Source organism: Clytia hemisphaerica, unplaced genomic scaffold (genome assembly GCF_902728285.1).
Source record: "Clytia hemisphaerica strain Z4C2 unplaced genomic scaffold, Clytia hemisphaerica genome assembly, whole genome shotgun sequence".
In the NCBI taxonomy this organism is placed as follows: domain Eukaryota; kingdom Metazoa; phylum Cnidaria; class Hydrozoa; order Leptothecata; family Clytiidae; genus Clytia; species Clytia hemisphaerica.
In genome coordinates, this window is record NW_027103598.1 from 1,274,460 (window position 1) to 1,292,104 (window position 17,645).

At 36.0% G+C, this 17,645-nt stretch overlaps 2 protein-coding genes across 2 annotated transcripts; one reads left to right on the plus strand and one right to left on the minus strand.

The window, feature by feature from the left end:
• Positions 1–2,989: 2,989 nt before the first annotated feature.
• Positions 2,990–5,127, plus strand: LOC136801978 (popeye domain-containing protein 3-like). Its single transcript, XM_067058672.1, has 3 exons — positions 2,990–3,670; positions 4,146–4,257; positions 4,758–5,127. Exons 1-3 carry the CDS (start codon positions 3,189–3,191, stop codon positions 4,941–4,943), a joined length of 780 nt encoding a protein of 259 aa, XP_066914773.1. The 5' UTR covers positions 2,990–3,188; the 3' UTR covers positions 4,944–5,127.
• A 4,509-nt stretch (positions 5,128–9,636) lies between these two features.
• LOC136801862 (uncharacterized) lies at positions 9,637–12,888 on the minus strand. The gene is made up of 4 exons (XM_067058524.1): positions 12,769–12,888; positions 11,613–12,152; positions 10,287–10,766; positions 9,637–10,055 (listed from the first exon to the last, which is right to left on the minus strand). The coding sequence occupies exons 1-4, from the start codon at positions 12,886–12,888 to the stop codon at positions 9,678–9,680; spliced, it is 1,518 nt and encodes a 505-aa protein (XP_066914625.1). The 3' UTR covers positions 9,637–9,677.
• Between the last annotated feature and the right edge of the window lie 4,757 nt (positions 12,889–17,645).

Consider the following 17,645-nt stretch of genomic DNA (forward strand, 5'->3'; position numbering starts at 1 on the left):
ACTTTTTTCATGATGCTACACATTAAATGAAATGGTCATTTCTGGAGCTGTCGCATTTAACGGTCGTCGATGGCTTGGATTATTCAAACTCGACTCACATAATTGTTTTCAAGTCGAATTGACCTTGATTGAGGAAAGAGGGAGAAGATGATCAAAGACACTGTACAACGAAGAAGCTCAATAAATCGATGCGGCACCATTTTTGCATTTTTTGATGATGTTTCTTATATGGAAGTTGAATTTAATGATATTTTGGATTTGATTGTTTACCTTCGGGTAGAAAGTTTCGAGCTTTCAACATTCAATTCATTTTTCATTGACTACATTATGTTTCATTTATTTTTTCACTTCCCTGTTCTAAGAAATGAAGAAAGGGAGAATTATCCTTGTCGACTTATTTTTCATTTTGTTTTGCTCGACGCAGTAAAATTTTAAATCCTTTGGCTATCCCTTTCCTGGGGGAAATTTTTAAATCTTGTTAAAAATTTTTTGAATTTTTAGAAATTCCGAAAATCGGAAAAATTTCGCTTTTGCTGGGCCTTCACGCCCAACAGGCTTCTTTTTTGTATATATTTCTTACTTAACTTTGTCCTTGTATTCTAGTCTAGTACTTTTACTTGTACTGTTTTCTTGTGTTATTTTGCTATATTTAAGACTTTGTACTTGTGTTTATTTATAGCCGTTCAAAACCATATCCTTGCTGTCGTTCATGCCTGACAGAGTGGCCTACGGCAGTAATACTTGTTCTCTTTGAATGTGAATAGGAATGAAAGCCTCTTTCTCGTCGGTTGCAGATGTCACAGCGTTTTCGATATCTTAGTCATGAACAGCAATTAAGTCTTTTCTTTTGTCCTTCTTGTGATGGTTGCTGAAGGTGCTGTGAGTCTTCCTCTTCTTAGCAGCTGCTATGATACAATTCGATTTTTCTGAACATTGCAGTTTCGAGAATACGACTTGAAAGGTTTGAACGACGTGTGATGCAAATCTCAAAATCTACCATTTTTATGAACACGCGAAATCCTCAAACGCCCCTACCGCCTCACTGTTCGATTTTCTACGAAAACGTAAATAAATACACATACTTTCGTACCGAAATACCGATAAAAATCGAATAAATAAATATCGAAATACCACCCAAAAAACAGGTACCTTATCGGCCCTTTTTACGAAACTAGCAACTCCCAAACTCCCCAACTCACCAACTAGAACATTACCTAGACTCATTAAAAACTGGTCACGTCAAAAATCAAAAAAAGTTTTTTTGAGATTTTTTGTTTCAAGCACTATTAGTTTTATTATCCAACTTACTCTCGGGTACCTAATAGCCGTCCCCCCGCTAATTAATTTTTCGAAAATTTTCCATCCAGGACATTCTTATTTCAACCCCCCCCCCCCGCTTATTCATTTTTGGGAAAATGTTTTTAAAAGTTGTATTGTCCTAATTCAGCTGTATTAGCCTCCTTTTCAAACATTTTCCACCCAGGACATTTTTATTCCAATTCCCCCTCCCCCATTTATTCGTTTATTAAGTTTTGAGATTTTTTCCAACACCCCCCCCCTCCCCCTATTCCAATCAACCCGGCTATTAGGTACCCGAGGGTAGTTTCACAAGCAGTTTTCCCTTGACCCATTCGACGAATTTAGCTGGGCCAACACATCTTTTTGTTACAATCCTAGACATTCTTTAAATCGTAAAAACTAAATTGTTGCGTTCCAATAACCTTTCTCTTGTTCTTCTATATCCTAGTGTAAGGACTTTAGACTCCGATTCTATATTTTCGACACCCCGGGATGGCCTGATTTCAAAATTGGAGCTCTTAGATCAAAAGTTTCTGATAGGCTGACATTTCTAATTAGCGGACATTAGCCTGTTTTCCCGATGGTGTCTGCTAATTAGATGTTCCACTGTATTTCAGTTTTCAATGAGCGAAATTTTAAGTTACAATCCATCCTATGGTGTATGGTGGTGTAAACCCTGTCCCCTTCTTGTTAGTTGGGAGGAGCAAATGAAACTACAAATAAGCCTTAATGCTAGTGAACTCCTTTGAGAAGTCTTTTATATCGAGGATAAATCTCAGAATTATTGAAAGTGCAAAAATCCTCCCCTCTGTCTCCAAGTTAATACATTCTTAATATAATAACAGTAGGGTCCATGCCTTGATTTTAAAAGTGGGCCAAAAATGTAGTGCGTCGACCGGAAAATTTATCGATTTTATTCCCTAAATTACTTAAATTTGGCAGAATTGTCGCCATTTTAGGCATTGTACTCTATTTTTACTATTGTTGCTCTCATTTTGCCTTAAATATTGCCATACCAGGCTTAGCATTGTTCTTAATTCTTTGAGCGTTGTTAATATGTTGTTGTTCATAAATTGTTCTTATAAAAAAGGGTAGACACATAACAATGCCTTTATACCGTCGTTTTGAATAAGATCCCCATTTCTGCACTAAGATTCTTTTCAATATTCCGGAATCTTTCCGCTATTTTTCCCGAGATAAACGGCATGAAATTGGAAAGGGTTTGTTTCTAAAGAGACGGAAAATCTTGTGTTTATTCAGGAACCTCCATAACTTTCCGAAGCTTATTTTTCAACTACCCGAAGTCCTGGTCATTTTCCGCTAGAAAAGTGGCAAAGGAATCTTAGTGCGGAAATAGGAATCCTATACAAAACGATGGTATGTATTTCCATGTATACATATCACTCTTGTCATAGAATAGTTTATCACTAAATGAAAACTCAAATCTTTTTGACATCGCAAATGATAGTTATGCCATGATGACACTGTTTTGACCTCAATTCATATATATGGCTTTCTCTCAAATGCAATGATATTTTGTCTTTTTTGTGTTTGCCGATTATTTTCTTTGTGTGAACATGGTCAAAAAGATTGTTATGATGTATCATATGTAAAGCATATTCAGCTATTTCTTTCAGAGGTCTAAAACTCTTATTATTTCAAAAGTTTCTCGCTTAGCATTTGAGTAACAGTAGAAATATCATCAAATATTTAAAAAAAATGGGTCAGAAAAGGCTGAAGAAAGGAAAAAGTTATGACAAATTTTAGTGAACTTTATACGAGAACTCGATACCAAGAAGACAATTTTATAGTTGAAAATATATACTAATATAGCAACAGCAAAATTATTATGGGAACAAGGGTTGAGTTTTGAACAACTATTGTATAGCATGAAGGACTTTTTTGCAAATATTTTTCAATTCGAATTAACAACGCAATGTAATTGGCTTCCAGCGAATCAGTTTTTATTCCAGCTGGCAAACATTTCCCTTGTATTGACTTATTTTGTTAAACCAAGTGGTCTTTATGAATTGATCCAGCTTCGCGTCTCTCTTACATGCGCTGGACTCTGTTTCGGACTATGGGGAGGAACTGTGATCTGCTCATTAGACTGTATGGTATGGAATCTAGCCTTTACTGTTGGAAACGCATGTCATTTAGTGTACATTCTAGCCAAAATGTGGCCATCTCCTTTCAAAAATAGTCACCACGAATTAATTTTTGTTAACGTTTTTGGACCTGTTGGTTTGAAAAGATATCAATTTAGGACATTGATGACTAAGGCTAAAGAGATACAACTACAGACTGGGGAGTATTACGCAAGACAGGGTTACACCGATTCGAAGCATATTTCAATATTAGCTGACGGATGGTAAGCGCTGGCTACAGTAGAATATATTTATGTAATCTAGTAAGCTAGGTTGAATACTTGATTGTAAAAAAAAAGTCCCAGCCTTTATACCAATTTACTCTGGATTTCTGCGCTATGATAATGAATTCAGATAATATTAAAAAACCCACTGATCTTATGTATGCACCAGGGGGATCGGTTTCTAGTTCACTTATTCTCTGTTTTCCGTGAGCGTGTTAACTCAATAATTCCAGATAATTTGACGCCATTCAAAATTTGTGAATCTGTATCGGCTTTACAAGACAAGGAGCTTTTTGGGTACAATGGTGATGTTTGTTTCCATATGAAGTGTTATAATTCGAAAACTACATAAAATTACAATGAAATTAATTTAGATTTATTTCAATTGCTCTGTTAACTTATCAATACTAACTTCAACAGGGTTAAGAATTTAGTTTTCTATAGGTACCGATCTTGATTCTTTCTTTTGATACAGTGTGGAAGTTTTGATTAATGGACAGTCGACCAACTATGTCGAACTATTCGAATTCTTAGATTCACCAGAATGGCTGACTCTGACGGATGATGATGCACCTTCAAAATATCAGGTTTCTACCTTTTGCTTATCTAATATTCTAATTTTATTTGCTTGTCACGCAAAATTCTTTGCTATTATTATCACGATCTAGAAAAATCGCTGAAATTCATCACCATGCAGTAAAAAGTAGCCCAAATCACGCATCGCATCCTTTAAATTCTTACCCTTTTGCACAGCACTTTGCGAAATCTTTATTTCTCCATCACGCAAAAAAAAATTTGGACTCATGCCACCACCACGCAAGGAAAAAGTCCTGATCACCAAATCACGCAAACCCTCCGGGAGGGGGATGCTGGACTGATCCCTTAACTGGGTTAAGCCTACTATAAATGAGGTTAATTCAACTTTTAAGCGAAGAAGTAAGTTGATAGCCACTAATTTTTTGATTTGGTGAAAACGACGGAAACGTTTGTAGGGTAATCTAGTTTTCCCCGGCTCTTTTCGTCGCGTAGACTGCGTAAACTGTCTAAAGTAAATCTATTTCTTAGATCATCACTTTTCCATCAATAGGTTTCTTTAGTAGCTGCGGAAGATTCGGTTATCTATCAATTCCAAAGAAAAGACTTGTTTACAATCTTTCGTAAAGATGAACTCCTAAAGAATATCTTTGATTCCATCATTGGTAAAGACATCTGCAAGAAATTGTATTCATTACATCAATCCTTCTTGATGAAAGATTGTATAACCATAGTATAAGAAAGCCGCGGCTGGAATATGTACCGCATTGTCTTTTGAGTTAATTGCTGTTCCATCTCTGTCTCCGAGCTTTATAAGAACATCAAGATGCTCAGTTTATTATTGGTAGATAGTTTTTGAAATTTTTCCCTTATTCTCCTTTACAAAAAGCTTTTTTATTGCTAAATATCTTTGAATCTGTACCCAATAGAACACTTGAACTAATTTTGGACATATTTTAGGGGTATTTTGTGGAAGCAATGGTTTTTTGCCAAAATTGAAATTATAAGAACCATATTCAAGATGAAACTTTCCTGTCAGTTTGAATGATAAATTTTGAAGGTGCTGGTTTGAAATTTTCACAGTAGTATCTTGATGTACTTTTTTATTGATTTCTAAAAATATTTCACTGAAATATTGTGAAGGCATTCGAGGCACTTTATTAATTTTTGAGTTCTTTCAGCCCAGCCGTTTTGTGCTTGTTTAAAATTCTTATTGTTGATCTCTCCTTTACAATGATTTTATAATGCAAGTGTAATATCAAGGGCATATCGTTAATGTTTAAAACGCACTGAGAAGTGAATATTAACGACAAAGCAATAAAGTCTACCATTAAAGATGCTACATTACTGATTTCTTGATCAACAAATAGTCTTCAAATACGACAGAGATAGAACAACAGAAATTCAGATGTTATCATTCCAGCCGCGGCTTTCTTATACTATGGTATAACTTCGAAATTATGCGACCAGACTAAAGACGTATCATTCATCACTTATTCAGCAGGTTAACTTTTATTAGCTTGTGATTTAAATACTCTCGCAGTTAATTGAAAATATAAGGGTAAATTTACTCAGGTAAAGCTTCTTCGTGTGCACAAACTTGTTATAGGCAAACTAAAATGATCGATTTACCATTCAAACCCGGCAGACGTGTATGCACCTTTTGAATTTGCTAATATACCGTTTCCTAGACTCGAGGCTATAACTCCTGACCACTTGATTTAAAAGGGTATAAACCAAATGCTTTTAGAAAGAATATAAAAATACCTTTTCAATGGTACCATAACCATTGCCTAACTTTCAAATTACAAGCTTTTATGCCAATTTGAAATTTTGAAGTAAAAGAAAAAGTTGGAAATTTTCACATTTTTCAAAAAACGTCGCGCGCTGGAAAGGTTAAGATGGTGGGAAGGATTTGACCATTCTTCCACTACACGATATCATCACTCTTTTGCTGAACGGTAAAAATAAGGGTGAAAATTAGAAGGTTGACTATCTTGTGTTTAAATTGGAGTTTTTTTTGTTCATTTTACAGCTAGTTTGTTGACTTCGAAACACCAAACATCGATCCCCGTCCCAATCACAGCGTCCACATTCATTCATTCACCATGGCAACAAAAGAAAGAACTTCTGTTCCATACCAATAATGATTCCGCTGACATTAGCATAAATAGCACCAAAGCAACTGATATTACATGCAAGCGAAGATCAAGTTACAGGACGCCAGAATTTCCTCATTTGACACCTGACCAGAGCCATTCTACACATTCGATGTCCATAGATTTTCCATTTGAACGAATTATTTCTCGCAATAATAAAAGTGACTCGTTCTATAAAGAAAGTGACGATACGATTGATGATCTCAAACTTAACCCTAACCTCGACAAACAGAAATTGATCAATCTTAAAGAAACTGATTTGTAATTGTTGGCATGAATGCTGAAGTTGGGAGGCATACTCGGGCAAATTAAGACACGTCTAAATTTACCGTAATTTTTTATCGCCACTTCCACTTGTCAAATCATATCACTTCCAACATCGAAAGTTGTGTATTAGAGTGTAGATCACTGGAGTGGCTGTGTCATAATCAATTTAACCAAAAAATGATATTAGGCAAAAACCAAGAAATAATTTCAGTTTGACTGGTGGTATAAACATGAAATTTGGACCAAAGTTGCACATCATTAGAAGGATCATTATGGTTGTTCATTTGTAGCAAAACTCTATATTTTTCATTTAATGAAACATTTTTTCATTTAGTGAAATATTTTTTCATTTAGTGAAATACTAGACGGTTCCCGTCGTCGCAAACGCCAGTTTAGCTTGCGCATCAAAAGCCCTTAGGATGATGAATATGGTATTGCTGCCGATGCTCTCTAACTTTATTTTTGAAGGGAATTCGAATTAGTTTTCATCAACCACAGCTCAGCTCCTATCTTGTGTTACAGACATTTTTCATAAACGCCGTCACCCGGCGTCGCACCCGCTGAGTAGAGTGTTGTTGAACATATCAAAAGCCCTTTGGATGGTGGGGGAGGGTAATAAGCTTGAATTCTAAGACCAAATAACGAAATATTATCACTTGTAACTGATTGAAGTTCGAGAAATCGCATATTTAAAGTTTTTGACGTCATTTGGGCCCTAAATGACGTCATTGAAAGGTCAATAAATTGTGCACTTCACTGAAATCAATTTTCCATTTACCCAAAAGATTCTCTCGATGATTTCCGATCCATTGAGGGGTCAAACATTGCTTAATTCTTTCTAAAATTCGACATATTGAATTTTTCAGGTTTTGAGGACGTCATCGGACCCAAAATGCCTCAATTTGAATACATTTATCTTCAAAAGTTTCTCTATACCCACTGTTACCCCTCCCGTCTTATTCCCTATAGAAATTCCGATCCAATGAGGGGTCAACCATCTCCTAACTCCTTTCCAATCTCGAGATATCGCATTTTTCCTGTTTTGACGACGTCATCAAGTGCCAACGCCTCAAAATTCAGCCAAATTTCAGTCACACTCAAGCCTCATAACCCCTCCCAACTTGTTCCCCATAGAATTCTCGATCCAATGAGGGGTCAACGACATCCCAATTCCTTCTCAAACTGAATTGAAGTTTTCCCAAATCTGTGACGTCATTCGGTCCCTTTACCTCTAATTTTGCCAATGGTCAATTCGCGAATTTTGGAATTTTTTCGGTCAACAGGTACCTTGTGCCCCAAGGGTCCCAAAAAAACAAAAAAAGTCTATCATTGGGATGAGCTGGAGTTTTTATAAGATGCTTCACTAATTGGTCATTTGAAGTAATAAAAATGACGCGTTCTTTATGAAAAGTAACAAAATTGTTTTATTACTGGTTAACGACCAACCAAATCAAACGAGAGCTTGTAAAAACTCCAGCTTGTCCCATTATTTCCACGGGAAAGTGGGTTTTTAAATTTGCGAAAGATTTACACTGCAACGACTTCTTCTTAAAAAACGCTAATATATTACCTATATCCGTATCCTCTTACGGTTATGTGAAGCCCGTGACAGACGGAGATGTATCTTAATGCTGGGCTACCGTATTAATTTTTTTATGTACCTATTTTACAAAGACAAATATTTGTAAGATTTAATTTTTCTTTCAGCGAGGATTTAAAAGATTCAATCTAGAGGATTTGAGCTTAATATTTTCAGGAATTCATTCCAGAGCAGGCTTCCTCGAAATAAAAAGGATTGAGTTCCAAAACGAACAGAGCTTGCCTTTGGTATTGACATTAAGATTTTGTTTCGGAAGTTGAATTTGATTTTCTTTGTTACGTAAATTTGTTGCATGAACTTTGGATTTAATTTGTTCTCAGATTTATAAACTTCAGTCACATAGTAAAAATAAATATGAATTTCATGCACAGTTTTACATTCGGCGTTTTGCAACAATACTTCATAATCATTTCTAAAATCACAGAGTAATATTCTCAAAGCCCGTTTGTGAACGAGCCATACTCTTCATCTGGCTTTAGAACAAAGTTGATTGATATGAATATCAAAAGAAAACACCCCTGTCTCAGTACCCCGGTGGAGCCTTTTCCCTCAGCGGTGATAAAAATTTCTATCGAAATCTCAATGAGGATAGAAAAGCTATTGTTTCCAGCTCAAAAATTCCAGTGGGGATGGTTTTGGAGTCCAATTTTTTCCATTCAATTTTAAATGGGGATAGAATCATAGGGTAAATTCCTAGTGGGGTTGAAAATGTAGGGTATTTTTCCACCGGGGACCATTTTTTGGCCTATTTTTCCACCGGAGCGGGGGGTCCACCGGGTCTGTAACACAGGGGTGTAATAATAGTGATACCAAGGAGCTCAACAGAGTTCGTAGATCTGATAGTAGTTATATTTCTAACAGTAATTTCTACAGGAACATTTCGATTTCCTAAAACCAACATTTGAAACTTTCCGGGATTTGCGGCAAGGTAGTTGTTTGAAAACCAATCTAAGATTGCTTCTAGGTCAAACTCAAGATTTTTTGTTCTCTGATAGCGATTACTTAGATAACATTTCAAAAGTTCAAGACTCTTTGTATCGAGACCATAGGCTCTGAGCTGAAACCCGAAACGTGACCCGCGTAGTTTTCACACAAACAAACGGAAGAAACGGAACAGCAAAATTCCAAAATGTGGAAAAAAAGAATTCAATCTAGCAGTGCAAATTTTAATCTGGCCTTATCTGTTAACTTCAAAATTACTGGGTTACGAAAATTTTTTGAAATGATGAGAGGGGACTACAATAAATTTGAGATGAGCTAATTTTCCCTGAAATAAGCTTTTTTTAATACAAATGATAAAACTAAATAAAAACATGATAAAATGATATAGAAGTTACATCTTGAAAACAAATAATTTCATTAAAAAAAAAAATTTCAATGATCTTTCCCCTTAAATTACAAATAAAAAAAGTATAAAACCCGCTAGAGAAAACTAGTATTGATTTTTTTATGAAACAAGATCAGACTGTGGCCCCTCCATTTCTTCGACGTAAATGCGTGTTGCCTGTTGCCACCCTGTAAACGCATCAGCGGTATTTTTACCTGCACCTGCACATTCACCAACATTGAAACCCACATTGATATAACCAATTTTCGAAATCTTGCAACGTCCAGTAATAACTTGTGGTCGGTGAAGATTCTTTTCACGATTTCCTTTACCAAATTTCATATAGACTGTACCGTCTATCGGCACGGGTGTACATTCTTGTCCATTGAAAGTGACAAACCATCGGCTGCAGCAATCATCACAATTCCATATTCTTAGATTTGAAATCACCTCTACCCTTAAATATGTTTCAATCGATTTCTTTCTGAACGTGCAAATCTGTAAAACGGGAGAAAAAAATTATTCACAATCAAACGATTTCTAAGTTCCAAAATGGAAAGCAAATGTTTTTCTCACCCAGAAAAACTGATCGCCTCGAAATGTTTTTCGAAATGTTTGAAATACTGAATTTTTGAAATTCTAATATTTTTAGTTATCAGAGATCTTATCAAGCAAAAACACAACACAGTTTTATCTACCATGAATTCAATTTTAAAGTGCTTTACATACCTTAAGAAGACCTGCATCTAGTTCACTATAAAAGCTTTTGTCCCAAGCACATTCTTTCCAATGTCTCTTCGGTGAGTCTTTTCCATTCATTCCATTTGCTCCGTTTATACCGTCTAATCCATCAATTCCATTTGAATCGTTTAACCCGTCCCTTCCATCGACTCCATCCCTTCCATTTGTTCCGTTCAAGCCGTCTTTTCCGTCAATTCCATTTAAGCCGTCTTTTCCGTCTTTTCCATCCATTCCATCTTTTCCATTTGTTCCGTTTAACCCATCTCTTCCACGCATTCCCATTTTGCAATCTTTTCCGTCCTTTCCGTGGATCCCATCTTTTCCCTCTTTTCCGTCTACACCGTTTATTCCATCAATCCCATCAGCCCCATTTTTACCAGGTTTTTCTGCTGGTCCTTGTTTTCCATCTTTTCCATCAATTCCGTCACGTCCGTCACGCCCGACTTTACATGAACTGTTACACTCTCCCTAGAATAAAAAAGAGTTTAACTATTGTCATTACTAAATAATTTTATGTTATCTGGGATGAGAAGCACTCCTCTTACCCACGCGGTGATTCTTTGATTTTAGAACATCATCATCAAAGAAATTTATTCCATCGAAAGATATAGTCCAAAGTTTATCACTGATTGACTTTGAAAACAATCAAAAACGTCAAGAGCCTTTTTTTTGAGTCAACCAGATCAAAGTTTTTTAAAGATGTATTATTTGACTGAATGAAATTCTGAATTCAAGTATACTGCCAATGGGATTAAAGCTTTGAAATTCCATACACTCTGACTCAGTATATCGCAAACTTAAAAATCTTTGGCTGAGAGCGAGAGATATAAAGTGAAGCAAAGAAAGGGATTAAGTTTGCAAATATTTTGTAATCGGAATGTCGAGACAATGCAAAAAATAATCAATAGCAATAATAAGAATCAGGGTCACTTTTTCGCAAATTTTGATGAATTTTACGAGTCCACGTAGGGTCTATTTTTCGAACCTCAGCGGAACACCCCGTCGGTCGGCAATAATAATAATAGTAATAATAATTTATTTACAACCACCCATTACTGGGTAAGGTTGGACATAGAGTCAGGACTCTCGCCCATGAGGCCTATTCACTTCAGAGAGTTACGACTCTATGTCGAACTATCAAAAAAAGAAAAAAAAACTTCAAAATTACTTTTTCTTGCTTAAGGCAAGAGTAAAATATTGGTTTAATAAAACATTTTTAAACTCCATAGCTTGGTCAAGTAACGATTTCGTTGACCGACCTCTTTTAGTGTAATGATCGTTATTGAAAGTTAGTAATTTACCAGTTCGTGTTACTGGCATACGAATGATATGACTAACGTAATGATGTTCCTGAGATTTTATAAAGAAGCTAACATCAGATGTTCCACATATATTATGAAGTTGATTGTTGTTAATTGCATATCGATAGTCATTAGCATCCAGATTCACAAATCTGAATCCACCACGAATCATTCGACGGAGGAGATTTCGATACACAACATCCAAACGGTCAAATTGTCTTTGGGTCAGATTCCAGTTCTGACAGGCGTATACTAGCCTACTTCGCACAAAGTTGTTCAGGAAAAGTATGCGAGTTTTCAGATTAATTTGAATATTCTGAATTAAATTTGACATTTGTTGAAATTTAGTGTTAGCAAGCTGGATGCGGTAGTTTATCTCCTTTTCACCAGTGTTCGGCTGGTTACAATCGAGATAGGCTCCCAGGTATTTGAATGCAGAAACATTGGCTAGATGGCATTCGTTTAATTCGACAATTGAGTTTGGATATGGAGAATCTACTGGATAATTGAGAATCATCGTCTCTGTCTTTTGAGCATTGACAGATAGACCGAACTTGACGAAAACATTATCAAGAGGAATTGTTGCAATTTATAAACTCTCTTGATCTTTCAAGGAATAAGACTAAATCGTCGGCGTAACCGCTCCAGGGTAATATTGATAAGTTTGAGAGATTAGTGTTCTTTTTACGAGTCGATAATCTCTCTGCTCGTGAAAGAGAGCTAGTGCTGATTTGGTATTTGTGATCAAAGAACTTGATATCATCATTTAAGTGTGATTTCTCGAGTATCAGACGCATGACGAAATCGAGATATAAGTTGAACAAAAACAGGCTTTCTGGTCCACCCTGGTGGACAGACAGAAGATGTTTGGAATAATTCTCCTTCATAGGTTAGAGAGGTGTGTTGATAAAGTTTTTCCAATATCTTGATCATAATCGGTGACTTTTTGTCGGTGAAACGAAGACAAATTGTATCAAACAGCCATTTACGGGTTATATGATCGAAAGCGGCTGAGAGATCGACAAATAATAGATACAACGACTATTGTTTTCGATGACTGATTTGGTGTATTCTCTTTACTGTGTAAATCCCATCAGTAGTGGAGTCGGAATAAGATGATATTCGCAACGAGCTTGCAGATAGTAGATCCGATACTAAGACCCCGATACTTTGATACGTCCTTTTTTGAGCCTTTTCCTTTCCAGAGTGTTTTCAGATGGGAGTTCGGCGTTCGGTAAATCTAGATTTTCCAACAAGTTGTTGGTGATTCTTTGGATTACTTGAATCATTATCGGATGTGAACATTTCTTCAGTAGCTCTGCTTCAACGTCATTGCTTGCTTTATTATTTTTGAGGAGACGGATGTGTTTTTCTATTTCATCGGCTGTAGGTGGGAGGTCGTTGACGACAGTACTGTCAGAAATCTTTCGAAGTTCCTTAACAAATTTCGGAAGTGTCTGATTTATTTCCTCAGGTGACGTATCAATTGATGGGTCAGTAGGGTTAAAATGTTTCTTAAAGTGTTCTAAGAGTTTATCGGTTGGCCGGTTGGGCAAGCATTGTTTGTTGGTTTGAGGGTAGTTTCCTGTCTTTTGGCACGATGAAATAGCTTTTCGATCTGCTTGTTGATAACCAAAATGTTCATTTTCTCAGCTTCAAGCCTGAAGTGTTCGTTTTTGAGATGACAAGCTCGTAGTCGAATCTTTTTACGAATTCCCTTGATATCCTCAGGATTAACATTTTTTGATGGGAGCTCAGATTTTGTTTGGAAAAGTTCTGGGAGTTTGGCATCTGTTTTCCATGGAGGTGGTTGAGATTCAGATGTCATTGTAGGAAAGTAGATATTGGCAGATTCTTTGATCGTGTTTACAAGTTTTTCGTTTAGAAAATCGTTAGACTCTGAGTTAAGAACGTCATTAGAGTTAAGCTTTACATCATCTTTGAAAAGTCCAGTCATTGCTGGGGTGACTGCTTCGAAATCGATTCTCTTTTGACGTTTGGTATGGGTTCTGTTGATGTATCTTGCTTTCTTTGATGTTGGTGTACAAAGGTGTGCAACAACAAGACGGTGGTCGCTATCAAAGTCGAAAGAGTTAAACATGCGACAGTTTATAACCAACTTGCACAGAGGATAAAATCGTATACCTTTTTCGACTTTCCATCTGGGGAGTGCCACGTAATTTGTCTGCAATTTTTATGCGTAAACCAAGTATTCAATACAGAAAATTTATTCAGTTCAAACAATTCGTGGAATCGTTCTCCATTGTCATTAACAATCAAATCGTTAATTATACTTCCTTCTCGTAACAAAGTGTTCGACCAAGCGGCGGATGTAGAAGCGTTGAAATCTCCGATGCAAATCAGTTTTTGGTTCTTTTTCAATGATTTAATTTGTTTACAGTATTCAATGTTCTATAAAAAAATTTCTTTGACGACTCGATGCTTTCCTCTGTAGGAGCGTAACAGTTTATTATTTTCAATGAGCAGCTACGGATGATTGCATCAACAACAATAATTCGAGCATCTACTGGTATTACTTCAACAATTTCTATCGACGAGTCTACTTTAATAACAATACCAACACCATGGGTTCGTTTGTTACTATGTCCCGACCGATGTATCTCGTATTTTTTGCCAGAGTTCGATTTAATCAGAGCTGATCCTTTGTTTAGACGTCGAACTTCCTGTAACCCACACATATCGAGAGATCGGCTTTATCAATTTCGTCAACTACACGTTCGAGCTTTTCATCATCTTTCCCTGTTCTAATGTTTATTGTTCCAATTTTCCAGTTGTGAAAGATCATTTCGTAAGTTTTGATAGTTTTGATAGTTTTTCAACCACATTTAAGGGTGTGCGTGGTTAGTTCATCACCCCGAGACAAACAAAATCATCATATCATCATCATCAGTGACTGTTGTTGTTGATGTTTAGGTGTGGTGGTCCCATTTAATTGAGGAGATTTTTCTTTCCACCACCATACCTTTCTTTTTTATTGATCTATAAGAACAACTTAGACTCAAATTTGGAGTTATGGTGTTTCTTTTTGGACCTACCTCCGGGTGCCCCGGTGGAGGTTCTATAAATTAACCCATGTCCGTTCGTCCGTTCGTTCGTCCGTCTGTTACCAGCTTTTCTCAGGATTGGCTCAATAGTTTTTTCTGATCTTTTGCATAATGATGCAAAATAGCAATGCCCAGAACGTGACGGAGCCCGATTTTTAAGAAAAAATTTATTTGGGCAAATTTGGGCCAAAAACTACCTTTTTTGGACTTTGTGCAAAATCCTGTCATTACTTTTTTCTGATTTTTTGTACAAAGATGGAGGGCAAGATTCTCTAAAGAATGGCTGCAGTGGTTTTTTCCGGAAAATTCTTTTTCGCCCTAAAAAACGGATTTTCGTTTTTTGGGGAAATTCCCTTTAACCAAATAAGAAAATATAGCTTTTCTCAAAGTTGACTCATTATTTTTTTCTGATTTTTTGCACAATGATGCAAAATGGCAATGCCTAAAATCTGACGGAGCCAGATTTTTGAAAAAAAATATATTTGGGCAAATTTGGGCCAAAAACTGCCTAAAGTAGGGTTTTTTGGACTTTGTGCAAAATCCTGTCATTACTTTTTTCTGATTTTTTGTACAAAGATGGAGGGCAAGGTTCTCTAAAGAATGGCTGAAGTGGTTTTTCCCGAGAAATTCTTATTCGCCTTAAAAGACGGATTTTCGTATTTTAGGGAAATTCCCTTTAACCAAATAAGAAAATATAGCTTTTCTCAATGTTGCTCATAATTTTTTTCTGATTTTTTGCACAATGATGCAAAATGGAAATGCCCAAAATTTGACGGAGCCAGATTTTTAAGGAAAATTATTTTGGGCAAATTTGGGCCAAAAACAGCTTAAAAGGTTTTTTGGGCCTGAATGGTTTAAGTGATTTTCGTATTTGGGGAAAATCCTTTTTACCATTTTACATTATTCAACACACAAGCTTTATTTTTCCATTCTGAATTTTTGTACAATTATTGTCACTTTCTTCTTATTTTCATCTGATGTTAATCATTAGGTAGGTCCATTCAGCATGTTGCTTGTTTTTTTTTAAGGCAAGGGGTTATGTAAGCTTGCTGGCATGTCGAGAATTAAATTGATTGATTTTGACCAAGGATGTAGATACAGTAGGTGACTAACGTAGTGTATAGTAATAGAGTAAGAGAAGAGAAGTGAACCCTCCGAATGACCCAGAATAGGCCCTATCCCTGGATAGATACCTACCATTTTTTGATAGGACAAAATACTGTCTAGAAAAATATAAACTATACAGACTAGCCTCGCGCCATATTTTTTCCCGGAACGGCGTCCCATAAAACCACAAAGAAAAAATATCCACTGAATAAAAGAAAAGTTCACTAAATAAAAAAATTTCACTAAACAAAAAAATATTTCACTAAATAAAAAAAAATTCACTGAATAAAAAAAAAATTCCACCCCGCACTAAATAGTAAAACTTTTTCACGAAATGAAAAAATAGTTTTGCTACAAATGAACAACCATAGATCATTTTTGCATAAAATATTTTTTAAATTTTGCTGACGTGTTTTTTCAGCACGTTCATACGGCACTAAGTTTGATTAAAACCCACCTTAGATTTAGTCTATTAAGAATTATTTTAACCAAACCCCAATTGTATGAATTAGGACTTCTGAATATATAACAACCCCTCAAAAGTTAGGCTGAAATCACGGCAAACTAAAACAGCTAGCGCTTCAGACATGTACGGCTATTATAATATAGATGTAGAAAACTGCACTCCAAAATTATCCAACTAGAATTTCTGACCTGAGAACATTAGAACTTCCTTCCCGATTGTGATTTCAATAGAAATTTCATGCCTGATGTGGGAAGAAGTTTCACCGGGGCTGCGAGACAGGGGTGTGTATGATAGTGAGGTTTTCATATATTTTGGTTATGATGAATGGCCTTGGACATTATCGATGGTACTGTACATCCGAGCACTTTATTTACTGTCATTTTTGAGGAACCCAACATAATGCTATGATAGCTATAAAGATATAGTTGATATAGCGACTGTAGCGCATCTGGCTACGGTGCACAAGCCGGGTCATACCAAAGATTTCCGAAATGGTACTTGATGCCTCTCTGCTTGATGCTCAGCAATTAGGAGAAGGATCAAGGGTAAGCGTGGAGCCCTCTCCTACCTTTGGGTAGATAGCTATCGAGGTCGTAGACTTACTTATAGTTGATAATTTGCGTTGGCTTTTAAACCGTTTGAGTAAGATTTCTAGGAGGCATGGACAAAATAAAAAGTATGAAGATTTCAAAATAATCGTAGTATGTGTCTATTTTTTCTAAAACTTGACTTTAAAGTAATATATTATAGATATGTCAATTGTAAATTGCGCTACCTAGGATAGGAGGAACTTTTAAGTAAGTCTAAGAGCCCAATGTCCTCCATATAGAGTAATAGTGATAGTGTAATTGTTAGAGAGCAAACCAAGAAAATGACATGATCATTGATAATAAGATTAGGACTACTCCCGTCGTAACTTTGACGCGATAGGTGCTGAATTTAGTTATTTGGTTTAGAAATCAGATTTTTTGTCATTTCGAGACAGGTTTTTCTTTCTTTTTCAGATATCATTAAAGCGGGGATCATAGTTTATAAGTTTGTTCATTTTGCATCTCCCTTTCCCACATGATGCTTTTTCTTCCAGACTTGGGTTGATTTTACTTTTTGTTTGTTTGCTTGTTTGTTTGTTTGTTTTTAATGAATACGCTTTTTATTGATATGGTAACAGCAACACAATAGTGGGTGCAATAGCACATAATTCTCCATTAAGGTTTATTAAATTTATTTGGTATTTCAATTAATGTAGAAAATTCTTTACCTCCTTTCTAATTCGTTTTGTTGATTGGGATTGTTTTTTTCCAACGCAGAAAGGTCACGCTACCGCAAGACTCAGCTAGGCTTCTGCTCATCCTCTAGCGAAAAAACTTTCTTATATAAAAAGTATATCTATAGAGGTCTGTGATTTAGA

Coding starts and splice junctions, on each gene's coding strand:
- LOC136801862 (XM_067058524.1), bottom strand. CDS start 12,888: ATGATTCAAGTAATCCAAAGAATCACCAACAACTTGTTGGAAAATCTA. Junction 12,153..12,768: donor TCAAAAAAGGACGTATCAAA/GTATCGGGGTCT, acceptor GTTTTCGTCAAG/TTCGGTCTATCTGTCAATGC. Junction 10,056..10,286: donor TAGATGCAGGTCTTCTTAAG/GTATGTAAAGCA, acceptor CCCGTTTTACAG/ATTTGCACGTTCAGAAAGAA.
- LOC136801978 (XM_067058672.1), top strand. CDS start 3,189: ATGAAGGACTTTTTTGCAAATATTTTTCAATTCGAATTAACAACGCAA. Junction 3,671..4,145: donor TCAATATTAGCTGACGGATG/GTAAGCGCTGGC, acceptor CTTTTGATACAG/TGTGGAAGTTTTGATTAATG. Junction 4,258..4,757: donor ATGCACCTTCAAAATATCAG/GTTTCTACCTTT, acceptor TTCCATCAATAG/GTTTCTTTAGTAGCTGCGGA.